Source organism: Electrophorus electricus, chromosome 14 (genome assembly GCF_041902795.1).
Source record: "Electrophorus electricus isolate QZ-2024a chromosome 14, ASM4190279v1, whole genome shotgun sequence".
NCBI lineage: Eukaryota > Metazoa > Chordata > Actinopteri > Gymnotiformes > Gymnotidae > Electrophorus > Electrophorus electricus.
The window spans coordinates 14,457,319-14,480,495 of NC_137510.1; the positions used below are offsets into that span (position 1 = coordinate 14,457,319).

Here is a 23,177-nt window from a genome sequence, read left to right on the forward strand (position 1 = left end):
CTGAGTAGAAACCTTTAAGTGGCAGAATATCACGGCACGTTTCACCAGGTATCTTTTTACATTAAACATAGATTTGATGTCAGGACTGTGTCTTAGATTAACAACTGCGATAAATACCTACTTAGTTTGGCAGATACTTTTGGTAGTCAGTAGGTTATTATTATTATTATTATTATTATTATTATTATTGTGATGATATATTATTTCATCAGGATTTTTGGAACAATAAAACACATGGCTTATCTTATACAAGTCCCTCTTTCCCGTGGTGCATTCACATTAAACTACACAAAGTAGTTAACTGTAACACATTTATCAACTGTTTTATTATGACTTAATTGTTTTATATCATTTAGGGCATTTGGTGTTGCAGGGATCGCCTGATTTAAAGAGTTCGTAAACACTAACTAATGGAAACATTATCATGGCGCCTATCATGGAGCCAAGTTGTACTACAGCTCCACACCACACGAGGGCGCTGCGTCCTTCATCTCTCAGGATCACGCCAATGATCACCTTCACATAGGACAGAGTGAGGACAAACATCACCCAATTTATGACCTGTATCATGACAAAGAAACAGATAGACAGTCAAAATTAATTGATAACAAACCGCAATGTCTAAAGTATATATATATTTTTGTATAATGTAATAAACAATGAATAAATAAGGATTAAATAAAAATACTTAAGGATTGTATTATGCATATCTAGTGTTTACAGTAATGAGTTTATAAAGCTTTAATTAAGCTCTTAACAAAGAATTAAATGTCATTGATCACTTCAAAACTTATAGTTATTGTATAGTTAGAATGTCATATAAGCTCTAGTTATAGATAAGCTATAGTTACTACATTGCATTATTGTAATGATGCACAATAGAATCATGTCATTAATTATCTTGGCTGTGTTGGGTTGGCAGGTTGATGATGTAGGCCTTACCGTAAGTGCAGCTCCTAAATCGTGATAGACCAATAGAGGGCAGGGACTCAGTGTTGCCATGCCCATGATGAACGCTCCAAAACCTGTACCGGTTGCTGTGAGCACCCCCATGAAAAACAGAGACCTGAAATAGAGAAAATGCTAAGTATACATCTACATTAAAGTCTTACATCCATTTATCTTGTCTGGTTGTGCCATTTGATCTTACCTCACTGGCACAAACATGGCAATGAAGCAAGCCACAGGGTTGGCCACAGCAGCCATGGTTGTTGCCAGGTGATATGCCTGATTTCCATATGGCAGACAGGAGTAGGACTGCACTGAAGGGAGGACTGCATTGGTTAATGCACTGACCCAGCCCAGGACCAGAAAGATGAAGACCACTTCTGCTCTGCTGTAGGTGCCTTTCCCAAAACTGCTGCAGGGCTCCTTCATTCCATCATCCACAGGATCCAACATAGGTTTCTGCTCTGGAGCAGAGCTCTTTACAGACAGGTTAATGCCAACTTTCACTTCGTGCTCTGCATCACCAAGAGAGCGCTTACACTTGCGTTCCTGCTTCATGGCTGGATGGTGGTTGAGCATTAGAAAAGCACCCAGACACACTGTCATCATGACACTGAGGAACAGGAAGAAGACCTGGGTGGAGAAGTTGGCTGGCTGGTAGTGTGCTTGCAACTCACCACTGGACCCCCAGGTGGAGTTCTCCATGCTAAAATTTGCCATACCTGTACTGTTCTTGCAGTGAACCACTCCCACACCCTGGATAAGAGCTACAAGTGCCGGGATCAGGCCACTCAGGCCTTCCCCAGTAAAGTAGGTGGTGAGATATTGAGGCTGGAGTCTCATCATAAAAGGCAGAAAGGTGACTGAAGAGGTGCAGTCAACCACTGACAGCAGGAAAGTGAGAGAGAGCAGGGCTAGGCTGTGTTCAGCGCCTCCCACCACTAGCGTGTGCTTCCAGAGGTAGGCTAGTAGGAAGGTGGCCAGCATTCCTAGCACTATGATGGTGTAGATGATGGGTCGCTCATCCAGCACTCTTGGCTTAAAGCAGTGCATTAGTGTGATGAAGAGTGGGCCAATGTTGGCCAACTGGATGATGATAGTCAAGTAGGAGGGCAGGCACCACCTCTCAGGGATCTCATGGACAATCAGTGGAAGCTCCACCCACATTCCATTGATGGCCACCCATGAACCAATGCCAAAGAGGCAAGCTAACATATGTGTCAACAGAGACATAATGGTAAGAATGATTTTGGCTTTGGATTATCTGATGGACAGTGCAGATCATCTGGAAAAAAATGGACAGAGACATTTTTGCATACATTTCATAGTACTTTCTCTATGAAGAGAGATGGCATTTTTCTGGCCTCTTTTTTTGTGGCTGATAGAAAGAACTGCCCTCTGAAGCAATCATGCATCTCAGCCCAGTTGAATTCATAATGTGTCTGGCAATCAAGCTTACATACTCCATATGTATGTCTTGTTGCATCATAATAGACAACTTAGTGTTTACAAGTGACTATATGGGAGCAACCTGAAAAGTTCAGAACTTTAGACATTTTAAACATTAAAAATTTATGTCATAACCATAGTTAATCTGTACGTCTGTGGTTGTGGTTGTGTGACCTTTCCCCACAAGTACACTACTCTACAACTGATCATCTGCACAGGCTCATTTACTAAATAATTTACTCAAAGATCCATAACAATACATTGCCTACTAAGGAAATGAGAGCAACGTCAGGTAAATATGCAGGAATATTCACTTATATTTCCCTTTCTTCATATAGCATACACATTTATTTCCTCCATGTTATTTAATAATGTAAAATTCATCATTCATGGTCTCCAGTCTGTCTCTGTATTGATGACCAAGAAGCCGAGGCCCCTTAGATACCCTTTTTAAATTCTTGCTAAAACACAATCTGCTCTTAGCCACACATTGCCTACCTTATATTGGAACTGCCAAGTCACTGGAGATTTTACTCAAGCATTCTGAAAAGAGTCTGTCCTATTACATCAGCCAGCGTGTGTGAGCCATATTTGTTCTGCTTCCACATTGTTGTTCATTGTCACTCTGTCTCGCTGTTCACCTGATGGCAGATCGTACACGAATGCTCAAGCTTCCTCTGACTATTCAAAGACATACAGCCATGTGCTCAACCCCCTTATAGGCAGCCATGATGATGCAGAGAGAGAGAGGGGAGGGTGTTTCTTATGACATGGCAGACTCCTCCTCCAGACTCCCTCCACCTCCACCCCTCCCTAACCTTGTGGCTGCAGTAGACCAAAGGCTGCGCTCAGCATAATGCTGAAAACAAGAACAACTTTCCCTGTCTTCAGCTGTAATTGGTGCTCTCGTTTAAAACGTCTGGCAGACAATACATGGGTATGTGTTGTAGAGACAGGTCCTCCAGTTCCTACATAAATGCGCCTGGTTGTTAGTAATGAATATCCTTCAAATGTTTTCTAATTAGCTAGCACATACATCGGATTACTTATCCATTTACTTAATTCTTTGTCCTTATTATATATATCAGGACAAAGAAAACACAGCAAATGTTTTTTGACATATCTCTTATGCCTGTAAGTCTCTGCACCTAATATTGGGTTTAATTCTGTTGAAGAAACAAGCAAATTGTCCCTTTTCCTAAGCAAAAGAAAAATGTCACTGGCCCTTTTAATGAGCTTTCCCTAACTAAACTCATTTCTTGTGCTTTGAAGACACTAAAACAGTAACAAAATATGTGAAGGAAGCAGTTTCCTGTAACACTTATCAGTTACTTCAGGAACAGCAGGGTGGCAGACATAGACATAATACATTTTGTTACAATATAGATATAATAAGTATGAAAGAAGCGTAAAAACTAAATGATACACAACCTAATATTCATAAGAATAATTTGTTTTTTACTACAATATTATTTAAATCCTGGTGATTTATGAGAGAAAAATGTCGACTCTATACATTGACTTAAACATTTAGCCAACTGGTGCATTTAAATTCCAAATTCTTATGTGCTTCCCATACCATGAAACACATTAATATCATTGTGACATTGTGACAAAGAATTAAAGGTTAAGTATTATATTACCAGCAAAATGCCGTTCCTCATATTTTGGTTTAGAGTGGCTACACAAAATCTTATAAAGAATGTTTTACTGTATTATTAAGGTCATGTAGAGGTAGAGAAGATCATCTGATCTTGAATTTTAACCCTTCCTATTTAAGAAATAAATTTTTTTTTTTTTTTTTTTTTGCTGTAACACGAAACATAGTGCAGCAACAAAAATCTCTGAAAGCATTTATCTTGATCTTAGAAAAGAAGGAAGTCTCCACCACCATTTGTAAATGAGTGAGATTATTCCATTAATGATACATTAAGCACAGTGTGATTAAGATATCCATATTGTGTTGTAAATACTCTCACCTGATTTTGAAGCGCTCCAGTCCTGAATGTATCTTACAGGGTCAGGTGCAGTATAAGTTGGGGATTAGGAAGCAGACTGTTGCTACTCTGGGCTGAGACTCCACTATCAGTCTGGCCTTGCCATGTTTGCCAAGCGCTCAGTGTCTGCTCTCATGACGCAGTGAGTCAATATTCCAGGATGCTGGTCAGTGTGGGCCGGGGAGAGGACAGGGGTGCTGAGTACAGGGGTTATGTCTCTGCTGCTGTGTAGGAAGGTGTGTAAGCGTTGTTAACCCAGCCATCCATTGGCTTTAGAGTCGTGATTCCTGGCAGGGTTGGGATGCCTTTTGTTCTCTGCAAATTCCAAATCAATGGCACTGACCTCAGTGGGAGGAAATGTCATGGGATTAGAGCTTTTCTTCCTCATTTTCCACATTGTTAATATCCATATAATATCCGCGTTGTTCATAAAATATCCATACAATATCAATATTGTTCACTGATATGTTGATATATTTTGCATGCTTTAACAAGCGCTTACAAAACTCTAAACCTGATAAGTTTTGAATAACTGTTTTTATACCCATGAACAAAAACTGACAACTTAATGGCCACATGTTTAATCTTGCCTGCAGTGTTTCACATGGAGAGGGGAATTCATATGTCAGACATGCAGTCTTTTTCAGTGGCCAAGAAGAGAGCAAGACGTTTGTCTCCAGTACCTGTTAAAGCAGTTAGCATGAGATGTTTGGTGATGGCAGCCTATATCAATAAGAACTTATTCACAGTGCTAGCAGGCAAGGGGCTAGTCAACACAAATCTTGAATGTGTTGAAACAAACAAAAACAGAAGCTAGGATCTCAGAGGAAAATAGAACAAACATAAGTTAAATGTTTACTGTTTTTTTTTTTAATATTATTTTTAGCAAAAATAAAACCAAGTTAAAACCTTGCAACTGGTGTTTGTGTACCTGTGCAGGTGGACACAAGAACTAAAATGGCAGTGAGAGAGGAGGCAAGCTGTTTCATTATCCAAGGCATTGAAATTCTTAGTAAGCATGGTTTAATTACCACAGCCACTGAATCATGAACTCCTGAATTCAATCAAGTATTTTAGCTGCATCCCATGCTAGCACCATGAGAGTCTAAATACATCCTGTCACTTAACGTGAGCAGGTGGTTAGAATTGATGTAAGGTCTATGTTCCCTTTGGTAGGACTATATTTCATATTTTGCCTCTCAGCCTCTTAGCTAAATCTCAGTCAAAATATTTATTCCATTAAAATGCATGTATAAAGGACTATCGGAAGGTTCACCTGAACTGCAACTATTTAATGAAACTTTTATTAATGGAATATTCACAAAAACAACTCGCCTATATGCAATTTCATATATTCAACATTTTACATGTCTCAGACTATCACTCAATAGCCTTGATAGTTTATTGCCTCCGTATATTCTCTTTTCCAATTGTGGACTAAATTCTAACACAGCAATAAAAAATAATCCAAAATTTAGACAACCATTTTAGCTTTATAGGTTGTGCTGCTCCATCCACTACAACACTTTGTAGTATAATTACAAAAGTGTTATTAAATACTTTATGTCACGGGACGCGTGAGGCAGGGGACACGTTTACAGCGCCTGCGCTGACTGCAGGCGCTGCAGCACCGTGACTAAAATGTTTGTGTGAAGGTGTTTTTGTTTGTATATGTTTGCGCTTCTTGTTCGTCTATAGGCGCTTCACTGTGCGTCCTGCTCCACGCCCATTGGCACTCAGGCCAGCAACAACGTGACATGTTATCATTACTTTCGTCTGAAGGACCATTACACCAGATAGAATTAGCATGCAAATCCTAATATATATATAATCATTAAAAAAATTATATTGTGAAGTCCTCAAATATGACATCAAAACAATATCATAGACTTCTGTTTCAGCAGCTACTGACATTTTATTTACTTCTATGGAGATGCTATGCTGAAAGTCTATATATTCTAAGTTGTCAGATAAGTTCTATCTTATAATGGTACAACCACAAAATGGTTCAGTACATAATTAAAGGGCAAATTATTACATGGACCTAGCCCAAGATTTGCTATCCTGAAAAAAAGATTATACACTGAAAGACATTTATAAAAGTTCAACACTGTAGACAGCGTTCTATAAAAAGCTTTATTTTACAAGAGACATCATCTTATTAGTGACATTCCTCTACAATGATTTAAAGTAACCTGTGATGAATACATGCAATTCTTTGTTTGACCAGAACGGTGCATAGCCAGGAAAAACTCTTTCCAAAGTTTTACAGAATCCAGCAATCATAACAGACAGCATGGGTGAAGGTACAGCAGTAGAGCAGTAGAAAAATGGTTTTATGTATGCATGAATTTTGCATTATTATTTTACACCCTTCAGTAACTCCATAGTGGACTACAGTCACAAGTGTACCATATATTAAATGTTTTTAATGTCTTGAGCATTCAAAACTCACTCTAACAGCATATGTGACATGTGACATGAACCAAATGCTACAATCAGCACCTTGATTTGGTAGTGCCATATATCGACATCCACACGTGTATTTAAGGCAGAAAACGTATTGATACACAGACTCTGCCCTGAGCAAGACATGCTGCAAAAGCAAATCAAATGCATGTGGTTTCTCTTGGCTCAAAAATGGTATGAGGACTGGCACAGAATATGGGGCAATTCATAACATGCTAATCTCATGGAGACCTACACTTTCATATCCTCTTAGGGGGACACTTACAGATACACTCAACTTGTTTTTTAAACCTATCAGTGAGTACAAGTTGAAAAATAATTACACTAAAAAGACCTTAACATACACTAAACCCATTGCAGCTTTGATGAAGACCATAAGCTAAAACTGTTATACATTTGATTGCAGAAAATATGCTTTTATGTCTACGAGACAAATGCCATAATTGAAATTCAAATATGTATTTGTATCAGTGAACTTTAACCTGTAAATTCTAATTCTGGATAATGTCCTAAATAACTCACCACACCTGAGGAGAGGCTACAACCACAATTACAAAGACCAGTATAAAAGAACCTTATGAGTGATTTACAGGACCATACAAATCATAATACAGAAGACATTAGTCTAAGCCTTAAGGCAGTTAAATGAGGTCTGTTTGTTTTGGTTTGCATCACTGTCTGCATGAATCAGAACACTAGTGTGCATATGCATTTATGTATGTCTGAGTGTAAGAACAGAGTAAGTGATAATACCAAAAGAATGGCATCAGCATCTTGTGTTGTCCATATTTTAAATCTCACACCCAGCTCATGAAGAAAGGTATGACCTCAGTACAGACAGTAAACTAATAGGCTATATAAGCTCATGTATTTGGGAGGCCAGAGGTATCATGCAGTTAATATCCATGCAGAGATTTCCAGCACTTCAAGTCTCTCATAACACACAGCATAGGGAATACTGAGTACAATTTGCCAAAAATATTTTAAAAATAAATACAGCGTTTTTTATGATAGGAACTATTGTTACCTAACTTTGAACTCAAGAGGATAGAATTCTCACTACACCTCTACCTCCACATGAACCACACAGGTGGTGGAATAGCACGATGTGGAGTAGCACGGATGGGTGTGTGAGGAACAGTCTTGTCCGGGGTGTGTGACCGCTGAGGCCAGCTGCCTCAGTATAGCTTGTTCCTCTTTCTTGGTCTCAGTGTAATTGGGAACCCAAGTCCTGTTGCTTTCACACAGTGGGAGCTGAGGGCAGGGTCATGTGGGAGGCCTCTCTGCTATCTCTGAGGTATACGGAGAATGACAAAGAAGACTCTCACTACAAGAATGCGTTACTCACTGTTATCAGAATATATAAATACAAAGATTTATCTCCATGGATTGTGTTTGGTGAGGTCTTGAGTACTCAAGATCACAAACCTGTGGGTGAGGGAGAGTTATCATCCCCATCCAAAGAGAACTGCTCTGTCCCTAATGCAGCTATTGAGCTCCTAGGTCGAATGCACCGCTCCCCAGAGAAACTTCTGCGTAATAGAGCCTGCACCAGTGAAAGCACAGAACACCTAACGGCTAGCACATACATGGTGGGTGGATGCATTTTATTTAGTTGATTCAAAGCTATTACAACTTTAGGCGTTTTCAGTGACATCTGGTTGCATACATGTTTTTACAGTGAAGGTTGCTGTAGCGAGACTGACCTTGCGACTTAAAGGGCTGCTGGGAGCAGAGGCGCTGCTGTATAAGCTCACACTGGAGTTGGACCGGCTCACTGCTAGAGCCCTAGTGCTCCCTCTGCGACCAGATGCTTTGAATGACTCCGGCAACAGATACTTCTCCTTTATCTTTAGGTTTGTTCGACCCTTCACTGTGTGAGAAATAATGCTAGACATTTCTGGACATTTGGATTACATTTCTTTTTGCATATAACAATATATTGTTTATTTTACCTCTGCAAGGGTCATTCTTGACCAGAAATTCATCCAGGGCTGTCCATCCCCCACCAACACGTACCATGAGTGTGCTCCGCAAAATACGCACCATTCGTAACTGCTGAGAGTCTCCAAACTGCAAACAATACAGATATTTAATTTCACATGAGCCCAAGATTCATTATAAATTGTGATTACCCTGATACTTAATTTGCTCTTACCCTGTAACGGTTAGCACTAATCTGCTCCACCTGAAACCTCTTTGGGCAGTTGCATTGGGAAACTTGTCGACTCACCTAAGAAATTAAATTGTAATAATTATATTACAAAATTATTAATACAAGTAATAAATTATATTATATATATATATATATATATATATATATATATATATATATATATATATATATATATATATATATATATGTTTAAATAAATTTTTATATGTACCTCTTCATTGATTTGGTCTATATCTATTGTTCTGTAGGGGTCGCGGCTTGGGTGAAGTGCGCTCACAAACTCATAGTAGTCAATGAACCCATCACCATTTACATCAAAGATGTTTGCAACAGCTGTCATTTCCAGGGAATTAGTTGGGAATTCTGCCAATAAGCAAAGGTAAATATTAACCAGATATAATTACACAGAAAAAAATGGTTTGTCCACTATTATTTTGAGGAACATAGCAGAGTAATGCTTACTGGAAGCCAAAACATTGTCGATGAACTCCTTTTGGGTGATTCGACCATCCTGATCTCGATCAATACTACGAAAAACATCTAAAATCCGAGATTTGAGGTGACTTATCCACTGCATGTACCTCTTGCGCCAGATGTTGAAGTCAAAATTGGCAAACTCCTCCAACTGGGATAAAAAACCCACAATTGGAAAAAAAGAAACAGTCACACAGACATTTGCACCTTAAAATTAAATTAAAATTAAAACATAATGTACCCCCAAAACTGTTAACAGTAAAGAGTGCTCCTATTATTATCATACGGTAGCATAGACACCTAGTACTGACCTCTCTGAGTCGTTGCTGGTGCTCATCCAATCTGTTCTGTCTGCAGTGGGCAAGGAGCCACAGTTTCTGCCACTGGCTGATCAGCTGACTCAGCTGAGGGGTGTGAGGCTCCAGCTTCTCCAGGGGCAGAGGGACTGGGGCTTGAGGCTTCAGCAGGCCTCTCCTTTCTAAACACACACACACACACACACACACACACACACACACACACACAGTAAACAAATTTTTATGACTGTCACAACACAATGTATGAATGAGTTGTGCAGATTTGCTTCTCTGTGCATACTAGTTGGGGTCTTGTGGATTGGAGACACTTGTTGCTTAGGAGTCAGCTTGTGTTTGCAGGCTTTTGTGGCACTTTCAATCTCTGGCACTTTTCTCTTCAGCTCATCCATGAAAATCTACAAAAAGGCATCACATATTACATTCTCTAGACTGCAACAGGAACTGCAAGCATGTGTGCGGACAGTTGTTGAATAAATCAGCATTAGTACTGTGTGCTGGGCAATGAGCTCTGCTGTCTGCTCCATGTTATCAGGCAGAGCTTCCTGCTCCCTGAGGTTCAGAGATTCCTCAGCAGAGGAGATCCAGTCCAGGAGGCACTGCTGCTCCTTCCTCTCAGCCTCCAGAGCAGAGAGGGAGGCCTGGATGCGTTCGGCTTGCTGATGCACCCATGTCTGCACCTGAGATACACGCGCACACGCACACATACACGCACACACACACACACACACACACACACACACACACACACACACACACACACACACACACACATTTAAACATAGGCAGAAAGTGGATGATTATATTAAAAAAGGTTTTATGTACTCACCTCCTCATAGCGAGTCTTTGTGACACTGATCCAAGACTTTACGGTGATAACAGAATCGGGATGGCAAGAGGAGAGAATCTCTTCCCCCAATGACTGTATGCACACAAGCACCTCCTGCTGACTGCTCAAAGTCTTCATCAACGCCTGTTTAAAATTCAAGATTGCTTGTTCTTTTAACAGTGTTGTGAGTCCTCTACCCTTTAAATATTTGCTCGAAGCACCCCAATACCTGGTGCTGTGTGTGGAATTCCAGAAGGGGCTCCTCTTCCTCCAGCAGAGTTCCATATTTCAAAGTCCTCTCAACATCCACAAGATGATCAAGGAATGAGTGAACCATTCCATCAAACTCCTCTGCCTGAGGAAAACTCAGGTAGGTCATTAAATAACACTTAATATATTTTACAGTTCAGTCATAAGATATGATCTACAGTACTGTGCAAAAATTTTAGGCAGGTGTGAAAAATGCTGTAAACTAAGAATCCTTTCAAACATAGAAATAATAATTGATTCTTTTTTTTATCAATTTACAAAATGCAAAGTGAGCGAACAAAAGAAAAATCTAAATCAAATCAATATTTGGTGTTACTACCCTTTGCCTTCAAACCAGCATCAATTCTTAAAGGTACACTTATACAAACTCAGGGATTTTGTAGGATTATAGTCAGGTGTATGATCAACCAATTATACCAAACAGGTGCTAAAGATCATCAATTTTATATGTAGGTTGAAATACAGTGATTAAATGAAACAAACAGCTGTGTAGGAGGCTTAAAACTGGGTGAGGAACAGTCAAACTCTTCTATCAAGGTGAAGTTGTGGAAGACAGTTTCATGTCACAGGTCACCATGGCAAGACTGAGTACAGCAACAAGACACAAGGTAGTTATACTGCATCAGCAAGGGCTCTCCCAGACAGAGACTTAAAAGCAAACTGGGGTTTCAAGATGTGCTATTCAAGCTCTTTTGAAGAAGCACAAAGAAACGGGCAACGTTGAGGATGGTAGATGCAGTGGTTTTCGAAATTGGAAGATGTCAAGCAGTGCCATCAGCTCAGAACTGGCAGAAACCAGTGGGACCCAGGTACACCCATCTACTGTCTGGAGACATCTGGCCAGAATTGGTCTTCATGGAAGAGTTACAGCCAAAAGCCATATCTCCGACATGGAAACGAGGTCAAGCGATTCAGCTATGCATGAAAACATAGGATCTGGGGTGCAGAAAAATGGCAGCAGGTGCTCTGGATTGATGAGTCAAAATTTGAAATATTTGGCTGTAGCAAAAGGCAGTTTGTTTGCTGAAGGGCTGGAGAGCGTTACAATAATGAGTGTCTGCAGGCAACAGAGAACAATGGTGGAGATTCCTTGCAAGTTTGGAGCTGCATTTCTGCAAATGGAGTTGGACAAGTATCTGCCTGTATTTCTCAGCAATGAGGACACCATTAATCCTAACCAAATCTCCATCATGCAATATCATCAGGGAGGCGTGTCATTGGCCCCAAATTTATTTGGCAGCAGGACAATGACCCCAAACATACAGCCAATGTCAGTAAGAACTATCTTCAGCATAAAGAAGAACAAGAAGTCCTTGAAGTGATGGTATGGCCCCTACAGAGCCCTGATCTCAACATCAAGTCTATCTGGGCTTACAAGAAGAGACAGATGGATTTAAGGAAACCTACATCCACAGAAGATCTGTGATTAGTTCTCCAAGATGTTTGGAACAAGCTACCAGCCGAGCTCCTTCAGAAACTGTATGGAAGTGTACCTAGAAGAATTGATGCTGTTTTGAAGGCAAGGGGTGGTCACACCAAATATTGATTTGATTTAGATTTCTCTTCTGGTTGTTCACTGCATTTTGTTAACTGAGGAAAATAAACTAACACTTCCATTTTTAAAAGGATTCTTAGTTTACAGCATTTTTCTCACACCTGCCTAAAACCTTTGCACAGTACTGTATGTTACAATGATTTCACTCACATCATTTTCCTAGTAAGAGATGTGATGGGTGGTACCTGCTGTAGTGCTGCTTCCAGTCTGGCCTGTTTGGACACGGAGAGTTTGCACACATTCTCCCAGCGCCCCTCCAGCTCCTCCATCTGCTCCTGCAGCCAGTGGGCATCAGCGGTGCTGCCACGGGTTAGATCCCTGACAGAGCGCTTCAGCGTGCGGATGCAGCCGGCTCGTTTCCCCAGCTCCTTCTGGAACACCTAGGAAAACACAGCCAACCACAATGGAAAAAAGAGAAAACCCAACAACTCAGTTCAGCGCAACAAAGTGATAAAAGCTTCCAAGAAATGGAAGAAAAAAATTCAGACCTTGTGTTTGTCAATCAAATTGTTGACCAGGTCCTTTTCTCCACCAACAGGCACATCTTCAGCAAGCTGTGGCTCTGCCCTGTACAGCCAGTCATTTAGTGCTTGGAGTGCATCAGTGAACCTGCCTGAAAACAGCAGGGCCTCCTCCAGTTTATGTTGCCTAAGGAAATGAAGACATCAGTTACAGCAAGATAATAAACCCTACTTCAAATTATAAGGAGAGGTAGAACTGACAACCCCTTATGGAGCTATTCAGTGAGTGAAGACTTACCGCTCCATAGACTTCCCACTGATGGTATCCCATGAGTCTCTAAGCTCAGAAACCATGTTCTCAAGATGCTGAGTGTCCATAGAATTCTGAGCTTTTTCTAAGAGGGCGCGACCACTTTTCAAACAGGCCTCATACATAGGCCTCTTTGAACGGAAGAGTTTGTGGAATTCCTGTGAGGACAATATATTAAGTTACTTTTTCTAAACATTGATCAGCTCTTTGTCAGTGATTCAAAAACAACTCTTGGATAAGCACTGGTGTTATATCTTTAATCCATTTAAATGCTGCTTCTGTGTGCAGGCTACCTTCTGCTCACTGAGCTGCTGTTTGATCTCTTCATGTGACACAGTGATCTCTTTATGCATGTCCAGTGTCTGCTCCACCTCAGACATCCAGTCCATTAAGAGATGCCATGATTCACTGAACTGCATGCAGGGATAAATCGTTCAAAACCTCCTGCAGGCCTTTTTCACTGTATGACTTCATTATGTTTAAGCCATTTGAGGAGTTAGCCCACCTGTTTAACTTGTTTCTTTACATCTTCCAGGGTTTTGCCCCTCTCAGTGGTGTGCTGGTAGAGTTTCCTGTAGCGGTCTTGCACAGTTATGACTAGGTTCTGCACCACGTCACAGTCCTCCTTCCTACTGAGTTCAGAGAGCTGGGAGGCAGCATTCTCCACAAATGATTTCTTCTCCCCATATGACTGGACCTCACTCACCAACATCTATCAAAATGACATAGAGAATACAATGGAAATGCTCAAAATAAATCAAAGTATACATAAATAGATAAAATATTCCTATATATGCTCACATGCACATAAACAAAACTCTCCCACTCTCTCGCTCTCTTATATGTATACAATCTCTCTCTCTCACTCGCACACACACACACACACACACACACACACACACACACACACACACACACACACACACACACACACACACACACACACACACACACACACCCTGTGTTCCTGAAGCTGGGTGCTGATGGTGTCAAGGATGAAGCTGGGAGCATCCAGGGAATTTATGGCCTCTTCACATTTTGCCATTTTGGTCAGCAGATCTTGGATGTTACTGTTAAACTCCTTAGCCAGACCAAGTCCTTCTGTTAACTTAACCTAGTGAATAGGGCCAGAGAATAAGGACAAGCTAATTCAAATCTGTACGGTGGATAATAAAGTTAATTTAATCTAGAACAGCTTTCAAGTGTTTCTACTACATTATAAGTATTTTTTCAAGAGTTTTTTTCTTTTATTGCTTTCAAAAATTGCTTCTTCTGCAAATCATACTCCTTGTAGCTCTGGAAAGTAATTGCAATGCAAAGGCAAGCTGTTTCAGTGAAGGCTGAGAGGTAGGCCAGTCTTGTGTGATCACCTTGCGATCTTGCATTTTTGTGTAGACAGCGCCCCACTTCTGTTCCAGAATGCATAAGCTGTGCTCGGTGCTGGAGCCCTGGGCTACATTGCTCCGTTCCAGCATCCTGTGAACAGCACTACGCACATCGGTGTAGGCGTGCAGCTTAGAGTCCATCTCATTACACAATTCCTACAACATTCAAACACAGGCAAGCACAACATAGCAGCGAAGCCTCTATTTTATGAACATTTCTGAATATGAATGATTCATGATTATGAGTGCAATGTTTTGTTTTTTTCTGTTTCATAACATGCGCAGTGAACTGATCTGAATAGAGTCTGTGGACAATTGTCATGGGCTGCAGCATTACCAGATGAGCATTGAGCCTCTCGCTGGTGGAGTCAGGCATGCCCCACATGGTCTTACTGGAAGAAAGTCTCAGGTCTGTGTGCTCCAGCCACTGGAGAAGGTCCTGGATCTCCATGGTTACATCCTGAACCTAGGTGTAAAAAAATTAAAATTGGATTTAAAACATCATCATTAGAAGAGTTCATTATTAAAGATGCTCTTTTGAGATCTATGTCTTATGAGATCAGAGTTGACACCACTGAAATTCAGTCTGCTCAGAAAATAATAAAAATTCCATAATTAAATTCTTCTGTAGTATTAGATAATTTTTAGTTAGCAATTTTGTTAAGGTTATTACCTAAAGGGGCAAAACTGAAATAAAATTATCCCATGCTGAGAGTATGCACTGTAGGAGAGGTGTTCTGGGGCTTCTGTTCACCTGACTCAGGTTATTCTCCAGCTCAAGCTGCCTGCGCTCCGTCTCGCAGTGCACAAACTCCCAGTGCTCGTTCAGGTGCTCAAGACGCAGCTGCAGCCCATGTGGGCTGTCTCCTCCCCCAGCCTCCAGCAACATCCTACCAGCCTGGTTTAGCGACTCCACTGTGTGCACGTGGGACATGACATCATTACGCAGCACCTGTACACATAAAAAAAACCCAGTCAGCATACAGAAACCAATCAGGGAACAATCTTGGTCTTCTCTCCAGTGTGAATTTCAAAGAGAGGTCTTCACACTGAAAGCTATAATAAAACTTAAACACTTTTGTACTGTCTTCACTACTTTGATATAGACTACATGACTTTCTATATTGTAACATACTTGGTGTAAATATAGATTTTGCCCACTAGAGGCAGACATGAGTTTGATAACTTTTAATACAGCATAGAAGAAGAGTTCGCAGCGTTTGTAAGGAAGACACTCAATAGTGGTATAGATGCTTTCCATGTTCTTCTAAACTACTCTTGTTGAGAAACCTGTGGGTTTTTTAATCAAAGCTTGGATCTGACCACCCCTATTGGCATATAACTACTCCAGGCTCGATTTATGAAATTGTCTCATGATTTGGAAATGACTGGTCATTTGAGCTCAACTGATGAATCAACATTAGCAGTGGTACCTTATTTGTGTATTAATTGTAAAGAGCATGCCCTGAATTGCCCGTCTAGACATAATATCTGCATTAAACAAACCCTGCTTCATTCAGGTGTTTTAGTAATAAGCCAAAAAAGACAAGCAGTAAGCAAATTATGCTTAATTAGAATGAAATACAAATGGGAGGAAGTGCATACAGAGGAAAAGGAGAGGTGTCAGTAGAGCAGTTGTGCTCAGTCGAATGACTGATCAATTAAGATCAAGGTTGGCAAAGTCCAGCTGACATTTATCATCTACACTTGTTGATAGTAATCAAACTGAATTGTCTATTGTTTATTTTTTCAGGAAAGAGTATCTAACCACAAGCCAAGCAGTTCTCAGGCTGTCAAAATATTGCGCTCAAATTTACTCACATTCTGACCAGATGTGAGTGTGATTATATAAATGCAAAGATCTGACTATGTGTCTTTTCTCAGTAACTGATTTAAACTGTATAGTTATGTTCTGTTTTTGCTTTGGTGCTTTGTTTGATCTCTAATGTTTGATCTCTGATGTTTGCTTTACTTTGTTAAACAGAAGGGTTTTTGTTTTCCATATTCACTTTTATGCTCATTTCTACTTGGATTTATTTTGGGAAACAGACAAATAACCAAAACAAGAGCTTTGACCGGGAAGGAAATTCGCTTCCTCTTTCATATACTCAGAAGATTAAGAACCAAAGAACATGGTGAGATCTTTAGACTACATTATCTTTAGAGTCTTTCATGAACTCTTATAATCTGAAGAGGACTACAAGTGTTTCATGTTGATTTGCATATTAACGGTAAGGACACTGGGTTAAATACACACAACTCTGTCATTGGTGTTTTGGCATATTCATACTCAATGGCATGCAATAGTGTTTCCCAGTATTTAAATTCTAAAACAATTATCAGAAGTGTAATGACCATTACAACATAATGTAGAAGACCATGTGTAAAGCATTCACACATAGTAACTAGTAACCTTTCATTAGGCTGTTAGTGTACCTTGTGCTTGGCCAACTCTATCTCACAAGTCTGAAGGTCAATGCTGATTGGCCGAGACACCTGTAGAAGGTCAGCTGTGTGGGAGAGCCAGGCTTGCAGTTCATCGAGATTGTTCTGGAACTGGCCCAGACCCAGCAATGCACACTCCAACTGGTGCTGCTCAAACACATCAGTGCCACTATAAAGGAAAGCTCCAACACAAAGTGTTTCCTCTATTTTACATTTTAGTCTTTAGTCTCAAAGTTAGTTTATTTATGTGCTAATGCAAGGAAGACAGTCCATCAAGTGTATGTATATTGGCTCCTACCTGTCTGCTGACTGTCTCGGACTCCAGGCTGTCCCAGCGCTGACGGAAATCACACAGTGGTGAGACGGATCCGGGCCGCTCCGAGCCTGGAGAGAGACGACACACGAAGCGATGGTTCAGACTCTCAATCTCAATCTTTTTCTGGTACAGCTCCCGCTTGAACTCCTGAGGAGAGACGGAAAGTAATCAGTGTCATGTTAAAAAAAAGCATAACTCCTCATTAATTTTTAAAGATGTTGTTTTCACATGCTATCTCCAGGCCGGTAAATACCTTCAAGTCACACAACTGCTCTTTGACAGATCCCAGGTCAGATCCTACTAAGAATTCTTCTGTGGATTTCAGCTCTGCAGACTTGAGCCACTCAAACAGTCCCTACAAAAACAACATAAAAGGTATAAACATTCTACAGAGGTTTTCAGTAGTGTATAAATAATGAAGAAACTCCACTGATAAATGCCCCAGGTCTGTCATTTCCTAAAAAAACTACTTCAGTGACTATACCTTTGTTTCCCAATAATCATTTAGCCTGCACACACTTATTAAGCTGATGTGGATTCCTCCTGATTAAAACATTCCACTCCTGAATGTTTATAAATGTCCATTTATACATTTATGAATGTATAAATTCATGAAACAGAAAATATGCGTGTTTGTCACTATGCTTTGCACTACACGTCATTTTACCATGCATTTGCTGTGTAAATATATATTTTTGATGAATATTGAAGTAAGCTTTCAGATGTTTTTTTTTTCTCACATAAAACGTAACCCTAGTTATTGTTCTCGTTTGGCAGAACACAGCTTATTAAATCAGAAACCTTAATTCCCAATTTAACCAAAAGGAAGCAAGAATGTTTACATGCACGTTTTAAACCCCCACTGGAGTATTACAAATATGAATCAGTAGTTTAACTGGATCCACAGGAATTTTATTGAATTTTTTTCAGAAAGAAAGAATCTAGCCTGCCTAAGCACAATGTACAGTACATTCGACTAAGTATATGCTTGTATTAAAATGTAACCAGGTACTTATTATAAAGTAAGGACTTTATTATCGCAAACAGGTTGATAGCATGTATTTTGTATTCCTCATTAAGCGCTTACCTGCATGGTGTCCTGATAGTGCAGGGCCAACCGTAGAGATTCTTCCAGCTTATTGTGGCACTCAGTCCATATTTTACTTAGATTGTTCCATGTGCAGTAGAGCTGAGAAAAAAACAACAATGATGTTTGATCATCTAAAAACTGCTCTGTTGTGAACAATAAGTATTTATTAGGGTTTTGTGTTATTCTAGTCTAAAACACTGACCTCATCCAAGCTTTTTGTGACCTCTGGCTTGTCTGTGTCTCCACAAGCTGACATCAGTTCCATTCCCAGAACTCCAAGTGTGTCCAGTTCGCCCTGTAGTCCATCTATATCCGCTCTCAGAGTCTGAAGAGGCATAGCAGTAGAGTGTGAGAGGAGCAAACTATGCAAAGTAGAAGCCTGTATGGACTCAAGGCAACTTTTTAACTAATGTAACTTACTTTATTTTGCAATAATAAGCTCACTCATATGGTTTTTCAATATATACATAACCTGCAGTAATCAAGGACCACTTTTAACTCCATAACTCATTAATGCAGCCTGCCAAGATAATTGGAGAAAGGATCTTGCATTCAGATGGATAAAATTCTTTGCTGACACCTTCCACTGCCATGTGACGCATTACCTGCATGGTGTCCAGGCTCTGACGGATGGTTTCTGAGTCTGATCTGCTTGAGTTGAGGTCCAGCACAGCCTGCTGGGCGTCGTTCAGCCCAGCTGTCATGTCACTTATATCACTCCAGAACCTCCTGGCTAGATCCAGCAGGTGGAGCAGCCACTTCTCCCTCTCCCGAGCCTGCCTTTGGGCCTCATCCCACTGGCCTGTCAGGCTTCCTACCCGGGCCTGGATGGCTGCAGGGCGAGTAGGGATTAAGTCCAAGATAGCACGAACTCAGAGAATAAATACAAGGTTATTTTTGTTTTTCTTTTAGTTATATCACATATTTAGGGAAATTCAACAATCTAAATGCTATTACAAATAGATTAATACAAATAAACATTAAATAATGTGGTGCAATATGACAACAAAATAGATTTTTACCTTCTAATAAATAGCTAGATGCATTATTTATTATTCTCTCAGAAAGATGCCTACCTGTGCCAATAAAGCTGCGTCCAGCTGCTTGAGTGCTGGAAAGGAGCTCCTCAGCCTGGTAGCGGACACTGCTCAGGCTTACTCCCAGCTTGGAGAGCTCAGCCAGACTGTGCTTGTTGTCATGCAGCTGTTCCTGGATGCGTGGAGTCAGACCTTGCAGGATAATTGCTGTCTGCATGTGGCTGTGCAGACGTGCCAGGCTTTCCTCTATCAGTGTCATCCTCTCATTCAGCTGCAGGGGGACAGTTTGAATGGCAAAGCTGAGTACAGACACCAAGGCCACTGTGCTCAGATGTACCTACTGGCAATTAAAAAAATATGATTCACTTTGAGGTCTCCTCACTTCTTAGACATTAACAAGATAATAATGTCCACCAAATATCCCTACATACAGAAGCATCTAGGGCTTTAAATGTCCATGTGCATGTATGTCTGTATGGATGTGTAAATGACCTGGGTGTACCGGGGCAGAGACTCCTCCAGGACTCCTGCAGCCTCTCGTACTCTGTCTCGCACGGCCTGGTGCTGCTCCTCTGCCTCAGCAGCTCTCTGGCAGTACTGCTGCGCCTGCTCTGGGTTCAGGTCTGATAGACGCTTGGCTAATGTCCCTAGTCGGGCTATCAGGGGCTTATGCTCGGCTATAGACTCCCTTAGATCCTTGGGGGTGTGGAGAGAGAGCCAGATACAGACAGATAATGAGAAAGAGAGAGAGAGAGAGAGAGAGAGAGAGAGAGAGAGAGAGAGAGAGAGGAACAGCCTGATCACAAATTGTTTCTTTAAATGACACAAACTGAAGACAGTGAATACCATTGTGTTTAGATCATGATAATTTATAGGCCATGCTTTTTGAAATGATACATTTTGCTAAAGACAACTGCCATGATAGTAAAATTCTCGAAAGAGCAAATGTGCTCAAATATTATTTCAGAGAATTACCTACTCCTAAACTGAAAGAGATTTTGAACAAAGGCATGACCAACCCATAAACTGAAAAGAGAGCACTACTAAACAAAGGCATGACTGTTAGAAAAGGAAGGGGAACGTAGATGCAGGACTCTCAGCACCTGTAAGAGCTCCTGTTGTTCTCTAAAAGCCTCATAACTGATGGTGCTCAAGGCGAGCTGGGCAGTAAAGGCTTTGGTTTCCTGTAACCATGGTAACACCTCAGAATATCCCTCTGAGAACTGAGACAGGAGTGACTGAGCGTGTTCCAGCTGCAGCACCACATGGGAGTTTGTGCCAGTGGTTATCTGACACTGCTCCTGCAGAACATCTAGGCTTGTCTGCAAAAAAGAAGTATTATAAACATTTGAATTTTTGTAGTTTCCAACCCTTGTACCTTGTTATAAACTAAATCGTGCAAATTGTACCTGGAGACCTCCTATGTCCCCAGCCTCACTGTACGTCTGTAAGAGCTCAGAAATCTTTACCATCTTCTCTATGTTAAACCTGTGCTGTAGAATTTCAACTGCAAGTATCTGTTGAAAAAAAAACAACAACAAAAGTATTTACATTAACACAACATTGCATTGAATCATATTCCTTTCAGTGACAGAGTGATACAGAACATACAGAGATGAAGGTCCTCTTGTCCGATAAAAATGCCTTCATGATACAACATATATAACAACAAAGAGGCTTCATTTTCTTAGCAAAATAAAATTTTAAGGGAAAACACAAGAAACTCACTTTCTGTTCATACAACTGGCTGGCGATGACCTCGGGGTCCAGTTGAATTGCTTTGATATTTTCCAGTTCCAGAGATGTAGCTCTAAACCAGGCTAGCTCCTTCTCAACTGCCTGTTCCAACTGAAATGATTAAAACATACAATGGAGGTGACTTTACAATACAATCCCAAACATATCCATAACAACATTTACATTAATCTGTGCTCAGCTGTTTCTGTTATAGGAAGCCTTGGTAGACACAGCATAAAAGTGTCTGCCCAGAACTTGTTTTCCACCACTAGACCTACCAAAGCAGACTCATTATCAACCCACTATGTTGCAGCACCTAACAAATACTGAGTGCTATCAAAAGACTGCCTTTGTTCTCCTACTCTCTGTCTCTCAGAGGTACAAAGCACTGCATCTCCACACTGAGCTGGTCCCAGCAGTTCCCTCTCTATGCGACCCAGCCACAGGTGCAGGTCCTCCTGGCTCGAGGTGCATCGGCTGGAGGCCTCCAGGGCCTGCTCCAGCCTCTGTATTGCATCAGCACTGCCTAAACTCAGCACTGAGTAGCGAATCCGCAGACTGTCTGATCTCTCCTGTACCAGCTGGGCCTCCTCCTCTGTGGAAGAGCAAGCAGAAGAGTTAAGCCTGTACAGTTTTTCTCACCTTAAATAAATTGCAGTCATTTATGGACACTAAGAGCAATGATACCTGCGACTTTCTCCATAAGGTTATGGCTGTACTGTTGAAGTTTTCCTAAGTCAGCATTTTTTGCTTTTATTTCTTCCATGATTGCCTAGAAATCAACAGGAAAAACTGAACTACTGACAAGGAGATAATATAGTATATGCAAATAATATAACAGATATAAAGCCTGTCAGGGACTGTTCAAGTCACCTTGGCCTGATCTGTGGCTTCCTGTAGATGGAGCATTGCTCTCTCTGCAGAGCGCAGCTCAGCTAGATCCTGCTCCACAGATATGAGCCACTGCTGGAGACTGTCCATACTCTCCTGGAAGAGCTGAGCCCTGGGCAAAACCAGCTCCAAATTCTCTCTCCTGTTAAAATAATCCATGCTCAATCATGTATACTTTCAGGGGCTCACCACCTCACCTTATTCAAAAGAACTCAGGAGCGCTGAGGACATCATGCTGACCTCCTATCAGCTCCCAGGAGTAGAGCCTCCCACTTGTTTCTGAGATGGGGGAGCTGGAGTTTGGCACTTTCCCTGTCTTCTCCTTGAAGTTGCTCTAACAAATGTGGGCCCTCCTGCATCATGGTCTCCATGCTAGACCTCCTGTCCTCTAGAAGGCGCTGCAGAAGCTGTTGGATGAGATTAGACCATGATGCATACAGCATAGTACTGCCACTCTCTGTTTTAATAAGGGGCCTAAAATGTAAAATAATCTGAGAAGAGATTGTGTGTTGTTTCTACTGCATGCAGTGCCTATAACATCAATAATAAAATAAATACATTTATTTTCTATTTCACTATAATAAAATGCATTTCACAAGTTAATAGTGTTCAGCTGCGAATAGTTTAGTAAGGAGGATGATTCGAAATGCTTGTGGCACATGTCTTGGAGGTTCTGCATGCTCCAAATTATGCCTTGGTCTTTCTTTGCGCTAAAGTCAAAGATTTGTCTCATGTGTCAAGGCTTGAATTGTGGTTATCCAGGCAAGTTTCACCTCACTCACTAGGCTAACAATGGCACCTAGTTCAGACTGAAAAGTGAATAACTTCCCTTCAGGAATTGTATACAAAAGCATTCAGAAGGGCATTGTGAGCATGAACTTTTGTAATTTGCTTCTCAATACATATGCAGTTTTGGAATGAAGGGTGCCCTAAGACTTTCATGGTTCAATTCACATATATCTACAAGTTTCTACAATTAGAAAGGTTCATAAAAATAAATCTGTCCTTTTCTTTTGTGTGTGTG

General features: G+C 40.8%; 2 protein-coding genes across 5 annotated transcripts in view; both read right to left on the reverse strand.

Annotated features, from left to right (window-relative positions):
- Nucleotides 1-297: 297 nt before the first annotated feature.
- Nucleotides 298-3,137, reverse strand: slc52a3-2b (solute carrier family 52 member 3-2b). Its single transcript, XM_027001569.3, has 4 exons — nt 2,896-3,137; nt 1,151-2,233; nt 943-1,066; nt 298-561 (listed from the first exon to the last, which is right to left on the reverse strand). Exons 2-4 carry the CDS (start codon nt 2,179-2,181, stop codon nt 349-351), a joined length of 1,368 nt encoding a protein of 455 aa, XP_026857370.2. The 5' UTR covers nt 2,182-2,233; nt 2,896-3,137; the 3' UTR covers nt 298-348.
- Nucleotides 3,138-6,526: 3,389 nt separating this feature from the next.
- Nucleotides 6,527-23,177, reverse strand: part of macf1b (microtubule actin crosslinking factor 1b) — a 28,851-nt gene continuing 12,200 nt past the window's right edge. For all 4 annotated transcript variants that reach the window (XM_081696517.1, XM_027001678.3, XM_081696516.1 and 1 more), the window contains 36 exons: nt 22,394-22,560; nt 22,136-22,295; nt 21,950-22,034; nt 21,625-21,857; nt 21,254-21,373; nt 20,935-21,042; nt 20,629-20,847; nt 20,018-20,221; nt 19,565-19,796; nt 19,094-19,320; nt 18,691-18,813; nt 18,486-18,587; nt 17,652-17,753; nt 17,381-17,545; nt 17,074-17,229; nt 15,392-15,589; nt 14,975-15,103; nt 14,623-14,793; nt 14,211-14,366; nt 13,758-13,964; nt 13,546-13,665; nt 13,241-13,410; nt 12,970-13,129; nt 12,667-12,861; nt 10,886-11,011; nt 10,657-10,800; nt 10,319-10,507; nt 10,111-10,225; nt 9,825-9,991; nt 9,502-9,664; nt 9,251-9,402; nt 9,022-9,096; nt 8,819-8,936; nt 8,570-8,736; nt 8,292-8,409; nt 6,527-8,155 (listed from right to left, as the gene is read on the reverse strand). In XM_081696517.1, coding sequence (XP_081552643.1) covers nt 8,130-8,155; nt 8,292-8,409; nt 8,570-8,736; nt 8,819-8,936; nt 9,022-9,096; nt 9,251-9,402; nt 9,502-9,664; nt 9,825-9,991; nt 10,111-10,225; nt 10,319-10,507; nt 10,657-10,800; nt 10,886-11,011; nt 12,667-12,861; nt 12,970-13,129; nt 13,241-13,410; nt 13,546-13,665; nt 13,758-13,964; nt 14,211-14,366; nt 14,623-14,793; nt 14,975-15,103; nt 15,392-15,589; nt 17,074-17,229; nt 17,381-17,545; nt 17,652-17,753; nt 18,486-18,587; nt 18,691-18,813; nt 19,094-19,320; nt 19,565-19,796; nt 20,018-20,221; nt 20,629-20,847; nt 20,935-21,042; nt 21,254-21,373; nt 21,625-21,857; nt 21,950-22,034; nt 22,136-22,295; nt 22,394-22,560 — 5,469 coding nt within the window. In that variant the 3' untranslated portion in view covers nt 6,527-8,129. The remainder of the gene's footprint in view (nt 8,156-8,291; nt 8,410-8,569; nt 8,737-8,818; nt 8,937-9,021; nt 9,097-9,250; nt 9,403-9,501; nt 9,665-9,824; nt 9,992-10,110; nt 10,226-10,318; nt 10,508-10,656; nt 10,801-10,885; nt 11,012-12,666; nt 12,862-12,969; nt 13,130-13,240; nt 13,411-13,545; nt 13,666-13,757; nt 13,965-14,210; nt 14,367-14,622; nt 14,794-14,974; nt 15,104-15,391; nt 15,590-17,073; nt 17,230-17,380; nt 17,546-17,651; nt 17,754-18,485; nt 18,588-18,690; nt 18,814-19,093; nt 19,321-19,564; nt 19,797-20,017; nt 20,222-20,628; nt 20,848-20,934; nt 21,043-21,253; nt 21,374-21,624; nt 21,858-21,949; nt 22,035-22,135; nt 22,296-22,393; nt 22,561-23,177) is intronic.